Raw genomic sequence first — 15,880 nt, forward strand, 5'->3', positions numbered from 1 at the left:
CTTGCTTAGTTATTTTACATATTTCTTGTATGGCTGTTGTCCAGAATAGTTGAATTTGGGGGCATTCCCACCACATGTGGAGGTATGTGCCTGTGGAGGTGCACCCTCTCCAGCATTTAGGTGAGGTTCCTGGGCATATTTGCTTCTGTTGACAGGTGTCTTTTGTACAGGTACTGTAACGAGCTGGGATTACAGGTAAGACCTCTCCCTTACAGCTGGTGCTTCTAATCTCAGCTCGTTACATACAGTGAAGATACCAGGTAGCCTGACATCTGGTTGGTTGATAGAGGATCAAATACTTAAGAACAACCAAAGCAAGAAGATTTGCAGGAGACTGTTTGATTACATTTAAAGATAGAGAAATGAGAAATATGATCATACAAAAGAATAGAGAAAAGAGATTATGTATAGATGGGATTTTCATAATCATTTTAAAAGATATACCAATCAGATTACTCAAACGAAGAGACCCATATAAACCATTGGTACAGACGCTGAAGAAAAACAACATTGAATTTAGATGGGAGTTCCCAGAAGGAATTTCATTTGCTTATAGAAGGCACAGATTGACAAGCCCAGAGGAGACCGGGAAATTTCTGAGGAAATATAAGGAATTAAGATCAGAAAAGGATGAAACCAAAGGAGCAGACGGAGGAGCACCAGGGGGGTCAGAACCAGAGGAAGAAGAGGGAGAGAATGGAAAGAAAACAGATGAGGAAGAAGAAGGGGAAGAAGAAGAAACAGCTAAATTATAGATATATAAATAAAAGTTATTTAAAATCAGGACATCATGGCGTTAAAAATTTGGAATTGGAATATTAATGGGATGAATGATAAAAAAAGAGGAATAAAATTGAACAATTTTTTAAAAAGAAAAATTTAGATTTCATTTGTTTACAAGAGACACATGTGGCAAGAAGACACAAAAAATACTGATTAATAAAAGATTAGGAAATGAATTCATATTATAATGGGTATGGGGTTGCTCGTGCGTAAGTTGCCGCCTCTCCTGGCTATGTTGCCTTGTTAAACCTTTCTGTCTGGACAGCCCTTCAATTCGTGGCTGCCTCAGTCGCTAGCAGAATCCGTCAGTGGGCGTTTCTTCAACCCTTTCCAACATAAAAGTTGTTTGACACGCAGTCTCCTCCTACTTTCTCTGCGCGGAAGTCTTCTGCGCAGGGAGGGCGTGGGTAGCGGAGGACCAGTGCTCTCCCCGCTGGTGTCCGGTGAAGAGTCTGGGAGTCCTCTCGCCGATTCCCCCATCTGCCCCTCCTTATTCCTGGTGATGCAATGAATTGCTTCCCCATCTGCTGAACTGCCTCTCTCCCTGCTGGGCCCTTCTCCAGCATCATTAGAGAGCCTTCCCTCCACCCTTAGCTCCAATGTCAGTTCCCTGACACATATCTTCAGACAAGGAGAAAAAAAGAGGAGTGGTCATGTACATAAAAAATAAAATTGAAGCTCAACAAATCTTTAAAGATGAAGAAGGAAGGATAATAGCAGTTCGGATCAAATGGCAAGGAGAAAATTTGATTATAGTTGGGATCTATGCACCTACTGGCAATAAGACTGAGTTCTACAAAACTTTGGAAGAAAAACTATTTGAGTACATGGACCAGAAAATTATAACAATGGGTGATATGAATGGAGTGGTCTCACTAGAAATGGATAGACTTAGAGAGGGAACAAGTAAAGAAGGGAAATTACCCAAATCTTTTTTTTCAATGATAAAGAATTGTAACTTGATAGACATTTGGCGACTTAGACACCCATTGGACAAACAATTTACTTACTATTCAGAACCGAACCAGTCAATGTCAAGGATAGATCAAATTTGGATTTCGAATGAAGAACCCTACAAATAGAAATTCAACCGAAAGTGATTTCGGATCATAGTCCAATAAAATTTGAACTAAAAGGTTTTGAGGAAAGAACTTTCAGATGGAAGATGAATGACTATCTCTTAGATGATCAGAAAATTACAGAAAAAGCACAAAAGAGGTTAACAGAATACTTTGTTGACAATTGCAACAAGGGCACAAAGATAAATGTGGTTTGGGATGCAAGCAAGGCAGTGATGAGAGGATTTTTCATCCAGCAGAACTCAATCAGGAATAAAAACAGAGAAAAAGGTAAAAAAGAAATTTTGAAGCAGATAATGGACAATGAACAAAAATTAATTAAGCAACCAAACAGTCAAAAAATAAAAGAAAACATTAAAGTTCTACAAACTCAGTTTGCAATAATAATAAATATAGAAGTGGAATGGAATATCAAAAAATTAAGACGAAGTTTTGAATTTGCGAACAAATCAGGAAAATGGCTTGCATGGCAAATAAAAAAAAAGAAAAGAGCAGAATACAATAAATAAAATTATAGTGGAAGGAGAAGAGCTAGTCAATCTGAAGGAGATCAGAAAAGGATTCTTGGACTACTACAGAAGATTATATAAAAATAGAGAAAGAAACAATTTGAGGAAAATAGAGAGATTCTTGAAGGAGAAAGAGGTGCAGAAGATCCCGACAGATAAAAAAGAACAGTTAAACGCCCCAATAGAAATTGAGGAGATAAAAGAAGCAATAAAAGCTTTAAAGAGGGGAAAGGCTCCAGGTCCAGATGGATTCACTGCAAGTTATTATAAAGAAATGAAATCTGTGTTGACGACGCCATTGAAAGAAGTAATGAATAACATTTTAAGGGAAAGAGATATTCCGGAAACATGGAAAGAAGCATACATTACATTTATTCCAAAACAGGATTCGGACTTAACTCAAGTTAAAAATTATAAGCCGATCTCACTGCTAAATACGGACTATAAAATATTCACAGGGATCCTTGCAAAAAGAATGAAAAGCATACTACTAGAAATCATTCATAAGGATCAGGCAGGTTTCCTTCCAGGCAAGCAGATGAAGGATAATATAAGGAATATAATCAATATTGTGGAATATCTGTCTGCCAGGAATGAGAAACAAGCCATAATGATGTTTGTGGATGCAGAAAAGGCTTTTGACAACATAGCATGGGACTTTATGCTGAAAAATTTAGAATACATGGATGTTGGTAAAGAATTGTTCAATGGAATAAAGGCAATTTATACAGAACAAAAAGCTAAACTTATTATAAATAATGTAATTACAGAAGAAGAAAAGATATCAAAAGGAACAAGACAGGGATGCCCACTTTCACCATTATTATTTATAACGATGCTAGAAGTCCTTTTAAATTCGATTAGACAAAATGGAAAAAGAAAGGGAGTGACAATTGGCCAAAATGAATATAAAATTAAAGCGTTTGCAGACGATTTGGTAATAATGATAGAAGATCCAATAAGTACTGCAAAAGAAGTATTGGAGGAAATTGAACAATTTGGAGGAGTGGCAGGTTTTAGACTAAACAAGAAGAAAACGAAAATGATCGCGAAGAACATGGACCAAAGTGTAATAGAAATAATGCAACAGCAAACAGAGATAGAGGTGGTTAAAAAGGTGAAATATTTAGGAATATGGTTAACCTCTAAAAATATAGACTTATTCAAGAACAATTATGAACCGGTATGGAATGGAATAAGAAAGGACTTGGAGGTGTGGGGAAGAATGAAACTGTCCTTTTGGGGCAGAATATCTACAATTAAGATGAATGTGCTTCCAAGGATGTTATTCTTATTTCAGGCTATCCCCATAATTAAGGGGAACAGGATTTTCAAAGAGTGGCAAAGAGCGATTTCAAGATATATTTGGCTGGGCAAAAAGCCGAGAATTCAATTTAAGCTACTAACAGATGTGAGAGAAAGAGGAGGCTTTGCCCTGCCTGACTTGAAATTATACTGAGGCATCATGCCCTTGCTGGTTAAAAGAATGGATAAAATTAGAAAATAAGGAATTGTTAGACTTAGAGGGGTTCGATAACAGATTTGGATGGCGTGCATACCTATGGTGTGAGAAGAAGAAAATCCATAAAGGTTTTGAGAACCACATATTCCGAGGTCCTTTAATTGAAGTTTGGGATAGGTATAAAAACCTATTAGAACCTAGAGTACCACACTGGTTATCTCCATTAGAAGTTATGAGTGTAAGGAAAATCAATATGAGAGGTAATTGGACCACATACGGCCAATTGTTATTTAAAGAAGGAGGAAAATGGAAAATGAAACCATAAGAACAGGTTAAAGAACATGTATATGACTGGTTGCATTATTTTCAAATAAATGAAATGTTTAGGAAAGACTTTAAAGAATGCGGTTATACAGACAAGGATTCAAAATTTCAGATAGAAATGATAAATAATGATTTTAAAATTTAATCCAAAATGTATAAGCTGTTGTTAGAATGGAATTTGAAGGATGAGGAAGTTAAATTGGTAATGATACATTGGGCCAGAGATTTTGGTTATAACATACAATTTGAAGACTGGGAAAGGCTATGGAAGGAGAATTTAAAATTTACAGCATGTATGACGTTAAAAGAAAATGTTATGAAAATGTTTTATAGATGGTACATAACACCGGTAAAATTAGCGAAAATGTATAAGACATGTAATAAGTGTTGGAAATGTAAAGATAAAGAAGGTTCTTTTTACCATATGTGGTGGGAATGTAAGAAAGTGAAAGGCTTCTGGGAAATGATATATAATGAATTAAAGAAGATATTAAAATATACATTTATAAAGAAACCAGAGGCCTTTCTGTTAGGAATTTTAGGAAATGAGATAAAGAGAAAGGACAGTAATTTTTTTCAATATGCAGTGACAGCTGCAAGAGTGCTACTGGCTCAGAAATGGAAACAACAGGAAATACCGATGATGGAAGAATGGAGAATGAAGCTGTTAGACTGCCGAGTTGGATAAATTGACTGGGAAGACTAGATATTTAAGAGACTAAAAGTTCATAAAGGACTGGGGAAAGTTTGTGGAATATCTGAAAAGTATAAGTGAGGGACAGATAACGCTAGAGGGATTTAAAGAAGCACTGTGAATTGTGAGAAGTATTGTTAAAAGGGAATAGAAAAAGAAAGGTTCAAATAATGACAATACAAACCTAAGGAATGCGTAACTTAAATAATGACTATGAACGATTTACGGAAAGGCTGAAGGAAGTCCAGAAAATAAATACTTTGTGAAAAATTGGATGTGAAATTATTGTGTGTTTTTGTTGTAAATTGATAAAAATTATAAAAAAAAGATAGAGGATCAAATACTTATTTCACTCAGTATAATGCACATCAATCTCTAACTTTTGTCTTGTGGGTTTCTGGGGATTTTCCTGTTGTTATTCTATCTCTCACAGCAACAATAAACCTACCATTAAAAGTATGGACTGGTCATTTCTTCGTCAGAGGGCAAACGGGCAAATTTAGCAGGGGATCAAATACTTTCCCCTCTCACTGTATGTCTGGCACCTTCGTTATACAGTTTTTAATCGTATGCTGATGATATACCTCTTTGCCCTGGCTTTTGACACCTGAGAAGTGTGTTTTGGGACCTGCCCTACTCTTGTGATTTGCTTAAACTGCTTTTAGCATTGCATTTTAGATTACGGTAACACACTCTGGGACCTGCTCGTGAATAAATAAATTTAATGCTAATAATAATATGACAGACAGTTTTTGCAAAGCAATTTCCCCAAACACAATGCGTATTTGTATGTATGCATTTATTTTTTACTAATATATGCATTTTGTGGACGTTACTTGGCTGGACAACTGCATTCCAAAATTCAGAGAAGTGCAGATTTTGAAGAATGGGTCTGTTTCACTTTGCATATGGTTTCGGAACATGTGAATAACCTGAATTGAATTTCTCCCAAATCCCTAGCTATATATGAATATTATAATAGGTACTGTATATATGCACAGTCAGGCTAATTAAAGATAACAGAATCATAGACTGTAGAGTTGGAAGGGATCCTGAGGGTCATCTAGTCCAACCCCCTGCAATGCAAAATCTCAACCAAAGCATCCATGACAGATGTCCATCCAACTTCTGTTTAAAAACTTCCAAGGAAGTAGAGTCAACCATCTTCTGAGGAAGTCCATTCCATTGTCAAACAGCTCTTACCACCAGGTTGTCAATATCCTTCTTAAATTGTGGCACCCAGGACTGGACACAATATTCTAGGTTTGATATCACCAAAATAGAATAGAGAGCCATCTTATTATTTCCCTTGAACGGAACACTATACTTTTGTTAGTGCAGCCTAGAATAGCATTAGCTTTTTCCACGGCTACATCACATGGTTGACTTCCTAAGACTGTGGTCTCCTAAGACCCTTAGATCCTTTCCACATGAACTACTGACAAGCCAGGTGTCCCCCAATCTTATATTTGTGCAGCTGGTTCTTCCTGCCTAGTGTAGAACCTGACATTTGTCCCTATTGAAATTCATTCTATTAGTTGGAACCCAGTTCTCCAATCTGTTAGGATAATCTTGAATCCCGATTCTATCATCTACAGCATTAGCTACCGCTCCCAGTTTGGTGTCATGTGCAGAACTGCAGATGTGTGTGTGATAGTAATTCTAAACTTATTTTTAAGGTTCTTACCATGTCGTTAACTCTAGCATTCTCATTTTTTTAAGGGTGCCACAATTTCACTGGAGGCAGAATTGTGAATGGGTTCTTGGATGCATAGATGATGGCAATACCAGCACTTATCTATGCTGGAGGAGTGTCTGAAGTGAGCATTGCTATCCTCTTCTAGTCACTCTTAGAGAGCTGTTACGCGAATGTACCAAGGTTTGGCCCTCTAGCTGAGGATTCACAGTAACAGTGTTTCTTACTCTTCTTTCTTCTCAGCTGCTGCAGGTCTGTAATTAATTGGCACAGCTTTATGGGCAGCTATAGGGGCATTAGTGGGAATCTTATATGAGGGCTTTGGCATGAAAGAGGCAAAAGGCAAGAGACGATGTCCTTTGCAAGAGGAGAGGCACTTGATGCTTAACGATGTATCTTTGCCATTTGATGAGAAGCCAACTTCACATGACTAATTTGTGGTTGTACCCAACTGAGTTTTATGTGGAGTAAAGCCATTGAAATGAATGGGCCTAAGTTAGTCATGCCTGTTAATTTCAGTGGATCTACACTGAGTAGGACTAGCGTTGGCAGCAACCCATGCTAACTCCATTCCATTTGGTGACACCAGAGTTCTTTTCGCCCCAAAGCTTTCCTTGGAATCTTTTCAAAACTAAAGTCCTCTCAATTTCAGCAACGTCCCTTTACATTTCCTTTAGCATTGCTAAACTTAAGAACCTTACTGCTGAAACACACCAATGGCCCATGCAGTCCAGTATCCGGTTCTCACAGTGGCCAATGAGATGCCTGTGGGAAACTTGCAAGTAGGACCCAAGGGCAACAGCACTCTCTTCTCCTGCGGCTTCCAGCAACTGGTGTTCACAAGCACACTGCCACCGACAGTGGAGGCAGAACATATTGATAGTCTTGTTAGGATTTTTATCTCACCAGCTGCTCAGCAAGTAGCACTATGGTTGTTTATATCATGTGAGTGTCTGAGAGCGTGAGAAAGGGAGTCTGAGTACTGCGAGAAGTTAGTTTCACTTCTGTGTGAGATGTTGTTCTGTACTGCTGCTGAGAGAGAGCAGACATGCTGTTGGAGTCTCTGTATATAGACTGTTAAATAAGTAGTTTATAGCTACTCATTGTCTCTTTCTTCTGTAGTGAGATGCCAGAAGACGAGCGTGCTCCTCTCAGGGGGGGGGGGGTCGCTTATCACAGGTCTCTCTGGACTGAGGAAGATTTACAGCCAGAGAGTGACCACCGGAGAGACGCCCCGGTGTCTTGGGAAGGTGGTGGCCTTCCCGGGCATTTTTCCAACAAGTCTCACCCTCCATAAATAAAAGGAAACATTATCAGTGATGGACAGGGCACTTTATTCCCCAAATATAAAAAGTTTGCTACAAAACTGGGTTGTCTTTTGAATCTTTAAACCTTCCGGCTTCGTCTGGTGAATGTTGCTGAGCCAGATGTGATGGTCTGTGGAAGATAAATTGGAAAAGGTTTCTCTAAATTGCCTCGTAACTAGCAGGTGTAAGACTTACCTAAGCAACGCAAAGTACATCAGAACGTGTTCCAAAACACTGCAAATAACCAGGTAATTGGGGCAATCATTGAAGCCAGGGAACCAATTAAAAGTAGATCCCTTAGTAAATTAACTGACACATATAATTTAGATTCAAAAACATTCCAATGAAACTATTTTGTTTGGAGTGAGTTTTCACCTTTGTTCGAGCCATGGCTATTGTTGGAGCATATTCCTGATGAGATCCAGTTTGTGTAGTCTTGGATTGGGGATAGGGTGGCCATGTTCAAAATGCTCTTGTATGCATTAGCATCTACACCTGCTTCGATTCTTGCTTTCACATTTGCAATAGTTAAAGGAGCATGTACCCTTTGAGCATGTGCAGAGTGCCTTTCTCTAGATGGCCTGCAGTATTTTGCAGAACCATGTGGCACGATGCAAAATGCCAAAATAAAAGTGAGCAAAATGCATGATGCAAAATGCCAAAATAAAAGTGAGCAAAATGCTTGCATTCTTGACCAATACTTCCCACATATCTGGGATTGGGAGAACAGGAGCTTCCAAAGGCAGAGGCACAGACATTCTCCCAGCCCCTCTTTTGGAGAAAGTGACCCTTTTGCAACTGTTTGTCTTAAAATACAGTGGTACCTTGGGTTAAGTACTTAATTCGTTCCAGCGGTCCGTTCTTAACCTGAAGCTGTTCTTAACCTGAGGTACCACTTTAGCTAATGGGGCCTCCTGCTGCCGCCGTGCTGCCAGAGCACAATTTCTGTTCTCATCCTGAAGCAAAGTTCTTAACCCGAGGTACTATTTCTGGGTTAGCGGAGTCTGTAACCTGAAGCGTCTGTAATCCGAGGTACCACTGTATCAGCATTTACTCACCTCCACCATTTCATTGCCAACTACTTGCTGCTCATGGACGAATTTATCTGCTTTGGCTATTAGTTTCCCATTTTCCAGGGTTACTGTGCACTGTTTTAAAAAAGAAGAAAAACCATTACTGCACAAGGTTTGGGCAGCAACAGATCAGATACATAAGTGGCCACAGCCAAATGGCCAGCAGAAGGCAGAGTTGCACCAGAATGAAGGAAATGAATACAGGCAGTTAGTGTTTTAGGCACCTCTGATATGTGCATGACTTCACATGTCCACATTGCAGTGAACCCAGAAACACCTAGAAAATGTCATGAAAAACATCACAAAAAGGGGCAGAACAGGACAGGGCGTAACCCACACTCAAATCAGTTGCTGCCTGTATATACATTCTAAACAAATGTGTATATTATGGAGCCCCTAAAGCGAATAGAAGCTTCTCCATACACTGCAATGGGAAAGAAACAGGTGCCTCCTGGGAATACTGTGCCACAAAGATTGAGGGTTGCCAGCCAGGCCCAGAGTCTCTGACCACTTTGTCCCATTCATTTATAGCACTTTGCTATCATGTTAAACAGTCATGGTTTTCCCCAAAGAATTCTGGGAACTGTAGTTTGTCAAGGGTGCTGAGCATTGTTACCAGACCCCTGTTGTCTTCCCAGAGCTTCAGTTCTCAGAGTTCCCTATGAAGAGGGCTTGGCTGTTAAACTACTCAGCGAACTGTAGCTCTCTGAGGGGAGCAGGAGCCTCTTAATGCCTCTCAGGATCCTTAACCACCTGCAGCCCCCAGAATCCTTTGCGGGAAGCCATGCCTGTTTAAAGTGGTGCCATAGCACTTTAAATGTATAGTGTGACTGTGGCCTCTGTGTCTACCTTTAAGAACCCACCCATGTGGGCTCTCACATGCAGGTGTGAGTAGGGATGAGTGAACCTGTTTTTCATTTTTCCATTCTTCAGTTCTCTACATTTTCACATCAGTTTGGTTTTTTTTAAACGTCCTTGTGAAAATTCACTAGCATTTTCATACAAATTTATTCTCAGATATAAACATTTTAATGCATTTTTTTTTACTAATATACTCAGTTTTGAGAAGCCATTTTCCCCAATATAATGCATTTTTTCCCTTTGTTATTTTCTCCAGGATATGCACTTTAATGCACACTTCACCCTAGTAGCTGCCTTCTCGTATCCATTACCTGACTGAAAAACCTGCAATGCAAAATTTGGGAAGTGTGGATTTTGAAGGACGCCTGTCTTTTGCCTTGTGTATTGTTTCAAAAAGTGCGAATGAGGTAGGTTCACCCTGAAATGAAAACTGGATCAAATTTCTCCCTCCCCTGCCTTTTTCTCTGGGTTTGGCAACTCTACAGAGAATTCAGGACTCATGCACACTTTCGCTTGTCCTGTGCATAGAAAGGAGATGTCTGAGTGCTTTCCTGCTTGTCCCGTACTTTCTAGGTGCAGGTCCAAGAGGTTTTGCCTTTGTCCCACCACTTTCCCCTTAGGAAACTTGTATTTTAGTGCTATATTGGAACAAGCAGCAATCTGAGGGAAACCTGATGGCCAATTGTTCAAATTCAGGTTTCCCCAGAGGAAAGCAGCAGGGCAAACCGAAGAAGTGTGGATGACAACAGCAGCCAGGTGAGGCAGCTGCACCAGGTGGCAGCTGCATCGTATGCCTCTGAGGATGGCAGAGTAAAAACAGGTAGGGCAGATTTGGGTCTGGAGGCACAGTCCTGTGGGGTTTTCTCTTGCTCAAGCCCCAGTGAAATGAGCAGCAACTGCAGCTTAGTGTCGCAGGAGATTGTGCACCCTTTTAAATTCATGCACGTGTGAGGAGCAGTCAGTTTTCTACATTATGCACCAAAATATATTGGACTGGCCCTTTTCTGTACATTACAAGCAAGACAGTTTTAAAGAAGCGTGGTTATAATGTCTTTCCAGCAAAGAACCTTGGGAACTGTCGTTCTGGCAAAGCATCTGGGAATCTCCACCAGCTACAGTTTCCCAGCAACTCTCACACTGGAGTCAACTCTGCTCTAGTTTGTGTTGCAGATGTGCCTGAGTAATCAATCGGCAGCATCAAGAGCCACCTGCTAATGCTGTTAACTCTCAAAGCCCTTAGTTACCTTCACTTTCTTGCCATCCATGGTGGTCATTTCTGTTTCTTTTCCCAGAGTAAATGAATTTGTGACGGATTTGTTGGGGGTTTTGGATGTGACGACAAAGCTGTTCCCGGTTTGCTGGATTTCAGTGATGGGCTTAATGTCTTTAGCCGCTTTGATGATATCGTCTGACAAAGCTGGGGAGGTGGAAAGAGACAGAGACAGACAGATGTGGTGTTCATAAATGGAGAACATGAAAGATCCTGACTGGATCAGATAAAAGAACTGCTTATTAGAGCATCCTACTTTCCCCTTCCCCCAATATACCTCTGGGGACGCCTTCAAGTAGGAGCACAGTCTCCCCCCACTATTGCTCTCCTGCAACAACTGTTCACAGGCAATGGAAGTTCCATTTTGCTATCATTCCTTCTATTTCCCAGGCTTCTGGTTATGAGTGCCAATCCTTTATGTAGCCCAAACAACACCACCTTAACATGACTGGGAGGTATTGTGGGGAACTCCAAATTAAAGGACCCCCAAACTGAGCATGCTCATTGACCACACAATGACTGTAGGAAGGGGGAGAAGCCAGAGGGGAGGTGGGGTTGGAATCCTGAACAGCAGCCCTAGAAAGGGCAACATTTGTTTGCAGGTGCCAACTGTGCATGGCTAATAGTCACTGCTAAGCCTCTCTTCCTCCATGTATGTGTCTCACTCGTTTTTAGAAACACAGGAAGCTGCCTTGTACTGAGTCAGACCCACTGATTCATCTAACTCCATACCAACTGGCAGCAGCTCTCCAAGGTTTTAGGCAGGGGACTGTCTTCCAGCCCTCCTCAGAGACCCTGGAGATTGAACCAGTATCTTCTGCATCCATATCAGATATCGGCCATTGAGCTATGGCCCTTCCTTTTAGATTTAACACCTTCTAAAGCAGTGACCACCACCCCATTCTATGGTGGGGAACCCTATGCATGCTTTCTGCCTGAAGGCTTGCTTCCTCTTGCCTGGAAACAAGAAACATTATATTCTCAGTAAAAGAGCAATTCTGAGGTTGGAAAGGTTTTGGGAAGATGTCTAAATTGGGGTGATGGTGAATGTATGGCGAGGAATGATGTAGAATTGGAAGGGACCACCAGGGTCATCTAGTCCCACCCTCAGCAATGTAGGAATCTTTTGCCTAGCATGGGGCTTGAACCCATGACCCTGAGATTAAGTGTCTTAATTGCCAGCTGAGCTATCCTTGACCTCTAAAACTGGAGGGAAACAATCACAGAATTGTAGCAAAGAAGGGCTTTCTAATTGCAGCGAAAGATTGATTCTGTAGCAGAAGATGCTGCTCACCTTGATCTAGCAAAAGAGGTCTGCATGGTTCCTAGCCCTGTCCTTTGCCTCTCTGCCCAGAGGACTTTACAAATTCTATTAGTCCTCAAAGCAGAGAGAGCAGTTCTCCCGTGAGACCCCTGATTATACTCTAGCGAACTTGTCTCTTCCGGAAGAAGCAATGAGCTGCTTACCAATAGCTTTCAGGAACTCTTCATATTTCTCTTGGCTGTAGACCTGCCACGTGCCATTGAATGCCATTTTGGAAACCAGGAATGACAGAACGACAGGCTACTGGTGCAGGGCAAAAGCAGTTGTTGGTGTCTCCAACTTAACTGGGTGCCATTTATAAAGATGTGAATCCTGCATCCTGCCCGAATTCAAGCTGCAAATGATTATACTAGGAACTATCAATAATTAATCCTAAATTTTGGCTTTGTGGAAATAACCTTCCGGTCATTGGGTCGGTGCAAGCCTTGACTGATTCCTCACAGGAACAGGCATTGGCAAATCACACGTTATTTCAAGATCCAGGGTTTATGTAACAATGAAGGCAGGAAGCCTCAATGTATTTAGGGTGGGTGAATCCAATGCAAAGGTGGCTGAATCTGTCAATTTCAGTTTCTCACTTTCTTACCCTTAAATTCATTTGCTACATCTCCACATCACTTGATGATTTAAAAACAACAACATGTCCTCATGAAAATGCTATTTTCACTAATTAGGCATTTTTTTGTGTATATTTCACCCTGGAATATCATATATCTCCTCCACCCTCACTTCAGATTTTTACCACAGAACATTAGGGATGGATGAATCTGTTGATTTTAGTTTCTCATTTTCCCACTCTAAAGTTAAGACCTGCAGTTTGCATTTTTTAAAGTCCTTATGAAAATTTGCCAACATTTTGGTGCACATTTCTCCTAACACACACATTTTTGTATGCAATTTTGATTAGTATGCACATTTTTGCAAGCAATTTCTCCCAATATATTTTGTGTTATTTTCATCCATGTGTGCATTTTTATGCATGCTTCCCCTAATATAAGCATTTCTGAACAAATTTATTTGGTTGGGGAACCACATGCCATATCTGGAGAAATGTGAATTTCGAAGGATACTTGGGAGTATCTTAGAGAGTGGCTGCCAGTCAGTGTAGACAATACTGAGCTAGATGGACCAATGGCCTGACTTGGTGTAAGGTAGCTTCCTTTGTTCCTAGCATAGGCTTAAAAGCAAAAGCAAAATCAACAAACTACCTTCCAGCTTCCAGCTTGTGAGAGTTTTGATTCCTGATTGTCTAGAATCACCACAGGCAGCCAGGTGAATGTCTATTGAAAAATGTGGCCTATCGGGCAGGAGGATAGAATGCTTGATGATCGGTCCTTCAAAGCTGAGATTGCTGGTCTTCTGTTTGATAGGAAATCAAGTGGATCATGTAGGATACTAGCATGGTGGCAACCTTCTTTTGTACTTGGACATCGTGGGCAAATTCAGAAGTTCACAGCCCGTTTATGATAGTCACAGCCATACCCCAGTTACAGCCACACCCTCTTCTAAGATTATGCAATACAGCGGTACCTTGGGTTAAGAACTTAATTTGTTCTGGTGGTCCGTTCTTAACCTGAAACTGTTCTTAACCTGAGGTACCACTTTAGCTAATGGGGCCTCCTGCTGCCGCCACACCGCCATCGTGGATTTCTGTTCTCATCCTGAAGCAAAGTTCTTAACCCGAGGTACTATTTCTGGGTTAGCGGAGTCTGTAACCTGAAGTGTCTGCAACCCAAAGTACCACTGTAATAATAAGCAGGGGCTAATTGCAACAATCAATGCAGAGCTCCCTGTGTTGCTTTTCAGCAAGAGCTATTATTTTCTGTGCATGTACATCGGCAAATGATTTGGAGTGCTCCAATATCTTCCTTTGCAGTGACTCAAGCTGTGTTTTCCTTGAAGTTCCGTTGTGCATGACAGAACTTACACACCATACTCTTGAAAACGGAGGCACCTTGCATTTTCAGTGTTCCTAAATGCTCAGTTTTGGAGCATATGGAAAAACAACTCCTTGGTGTTCTTCCCATGTGCCTTCTCCAGGGTGACCCTAGGAACCAATCCTCAGTGGCCAACTCACCTCCTTTCACTCCGATTGGCTCCAATCAGCACAAATGGTAAGAAGACTTCTTCTCAGTGGCTATGAAGCTCTCCTTTCATGTCGATTGGATGGCTCTAGGATACTGGAGACAGGGACCCTGCTGCAGAAATAGTAACAGGTCTTTGACCCCACCCCCCATGACTCCAGACCTCTACACCTTTTGGGCACAGGGCCAAAGAATAGAGATGAATCATCACTCCAGGACGATGGCTTGTTAACTTTGGCAGGCTTTACACTGCAGTGTAACCTTGTATGCCACGAGATTGCTTAATTGAAGTAGTATTTGTGTACTACCAGGTCTGACCTACCTAGGTCAACATTTCTACTCCTGCGTACTACACAATGCACCCCCTTTTGATAGCAGAATGGAAGAGTAATACTTCCCCCTCTTTTTGTAGCTGTATGCAACTTGTCCCCCCCCCCCAAAAAAAATGCCAAGAGGTGGAAACCATCTTAATACCCCTGCGCCATACTTTGAGAAACACCACACCATGAGTCCTGGTTTGGAGCAGCTTTGCACTTGCAAAGTACTGTTGAATTGATTTGGTGGCGAAAGGCTTGGTGACTCCAGGCTCTCACTAAAAACTCCTTGTTAGCAATAGCACCACGGGCTACTGGTCTGTTTCCAGGCATAAATCAGTGCTGGTTTTGACCTACAAAACCTTATATGACTTTGGTCCAGGCACTTTTGGTGAGGACACAAGAGAGGGATTTCTCGGTGGTTCCTCCCAGATGGTGGAACTCCTTTCCATGGGAGGCTAGGCTGGTCCCCTCTCTGCTTTCCTCTCACCAGCAGACAGAGAGCTTTTTGTTCAGATAGGCCTTTGGCTGTTGACTTCTGCTGACCCTGGGGGCTGAGTCTTCTGTGGGTGGGTCACAATTAGTGATCCTGCAGCTGAGGTAGGACATAAAAGTCTTACCTACAGGGTCCTGGAGCAACTGGCAGATGTACAGGGAAGGGCTGTAGCTTTGTGGTAGAACATTGACCTTGCATAGAAAGTTCCATCTTCAATCCTGGACATCTCCATGTAGGTCTGGGAAGGACTGCTGGCTGAAACCCCAGATCAAAAGTCTGACTCAGTTTAAGGCAGCTTCATATATTTGTATGTTCCTATTCTTATAGCCTAGGTATTTATTGAGTAGAGGCCCCACCCACTAAATGCTGTATCTGGTCAGTTGATGGGCTGATGCCTTCTGTGGCCATTGGCTTCTGCTAGGCCCTGGGGTTTCAAGCTGTGGGGATATTTCCTCAAGGTTCTCTTCATCATCCAAGGAATCTGTTCTGGGGAGATGTGGACTCTGGTACACACAGTCCTACATGGGATGGACTGGGGAGTGGAGCCATCTTCTCCTCAGACAACCTCCAAGGGTTCCTGGACTAGGACCAATAGCAACTGAAT

General features: G+C 41.3%; 1 protein-coding gene across 1 annotated transcript; it reads right to left on the minus strand.

Moving 5' to 3' along the window:
• Positions 1–7,857: 7,857 nt before the first annotated feature.
• Positions 7,858–14,556, minus strand: LOC310710770 (fatty acid-binding protein, liver). The gene is made up of 5 exons (XM_083511893.1): positions 14,460–14,556; positions 12,526–12,716; positions 11,033–11,205; positions 8,913–9,002; positions 7,858–7,984 (listed from the first exon to the last, which is right to left on the minus strand). Exons 2-5 carry the CDS (start codon positions 12,590–12,592, stop codon positions 7,934–7,936), a joined length of 381 nt encoding a protein of 126 aa, XP_083368019.1. The 5' UTR covers positions 12,593–12,716; positions 14,460–14,556; the 3' UTR covers positions 7,858–7,933.
• Between the last annotated feature and the right edge of the window lie 1,324 nt (positions 14,557–15,880).

Source organism: Podarcis liolepis (genome assembly GCF_965112155.1).
Source record: "Podarcis liolepis genome assembly, chromosome: 7".
In the NCBI taxonomy this organism is placed as follows: Eukaryota; Metazoa; Chordata; class Lepidosauria; order Squamata; family Lacertidae; genus Podarcis; species Podarcis liolepis.

What these genes read in the sequence shown, in the direction of transcription:
- LOC310710770 (XM_083511893.1), bottom strand. Translation starts at nt 12,592, where the DNA reads ATGGCATTCAATGGCACGTGGCAGGTCTACAGCCAAGAGAAATATGAA. An exon ending in AGAGTTCCTGAAAGCTATTG is followed by an intron (nt 11,206 to 12,525) that starts GTAAGCAGCTCA and finishes CCACCTCCCCAG; the next exon opens with CTTTGTCAGACGATATCATC. An exon ending in TTGGCAATGAAATGGTGGAG is followed by an intron (nt 7,985 to 8,912) that starts GTGAGTAAATGC and finishes TATCTTCCACAG; the next exon opens with ACCATCACATCTGGCTCAGC.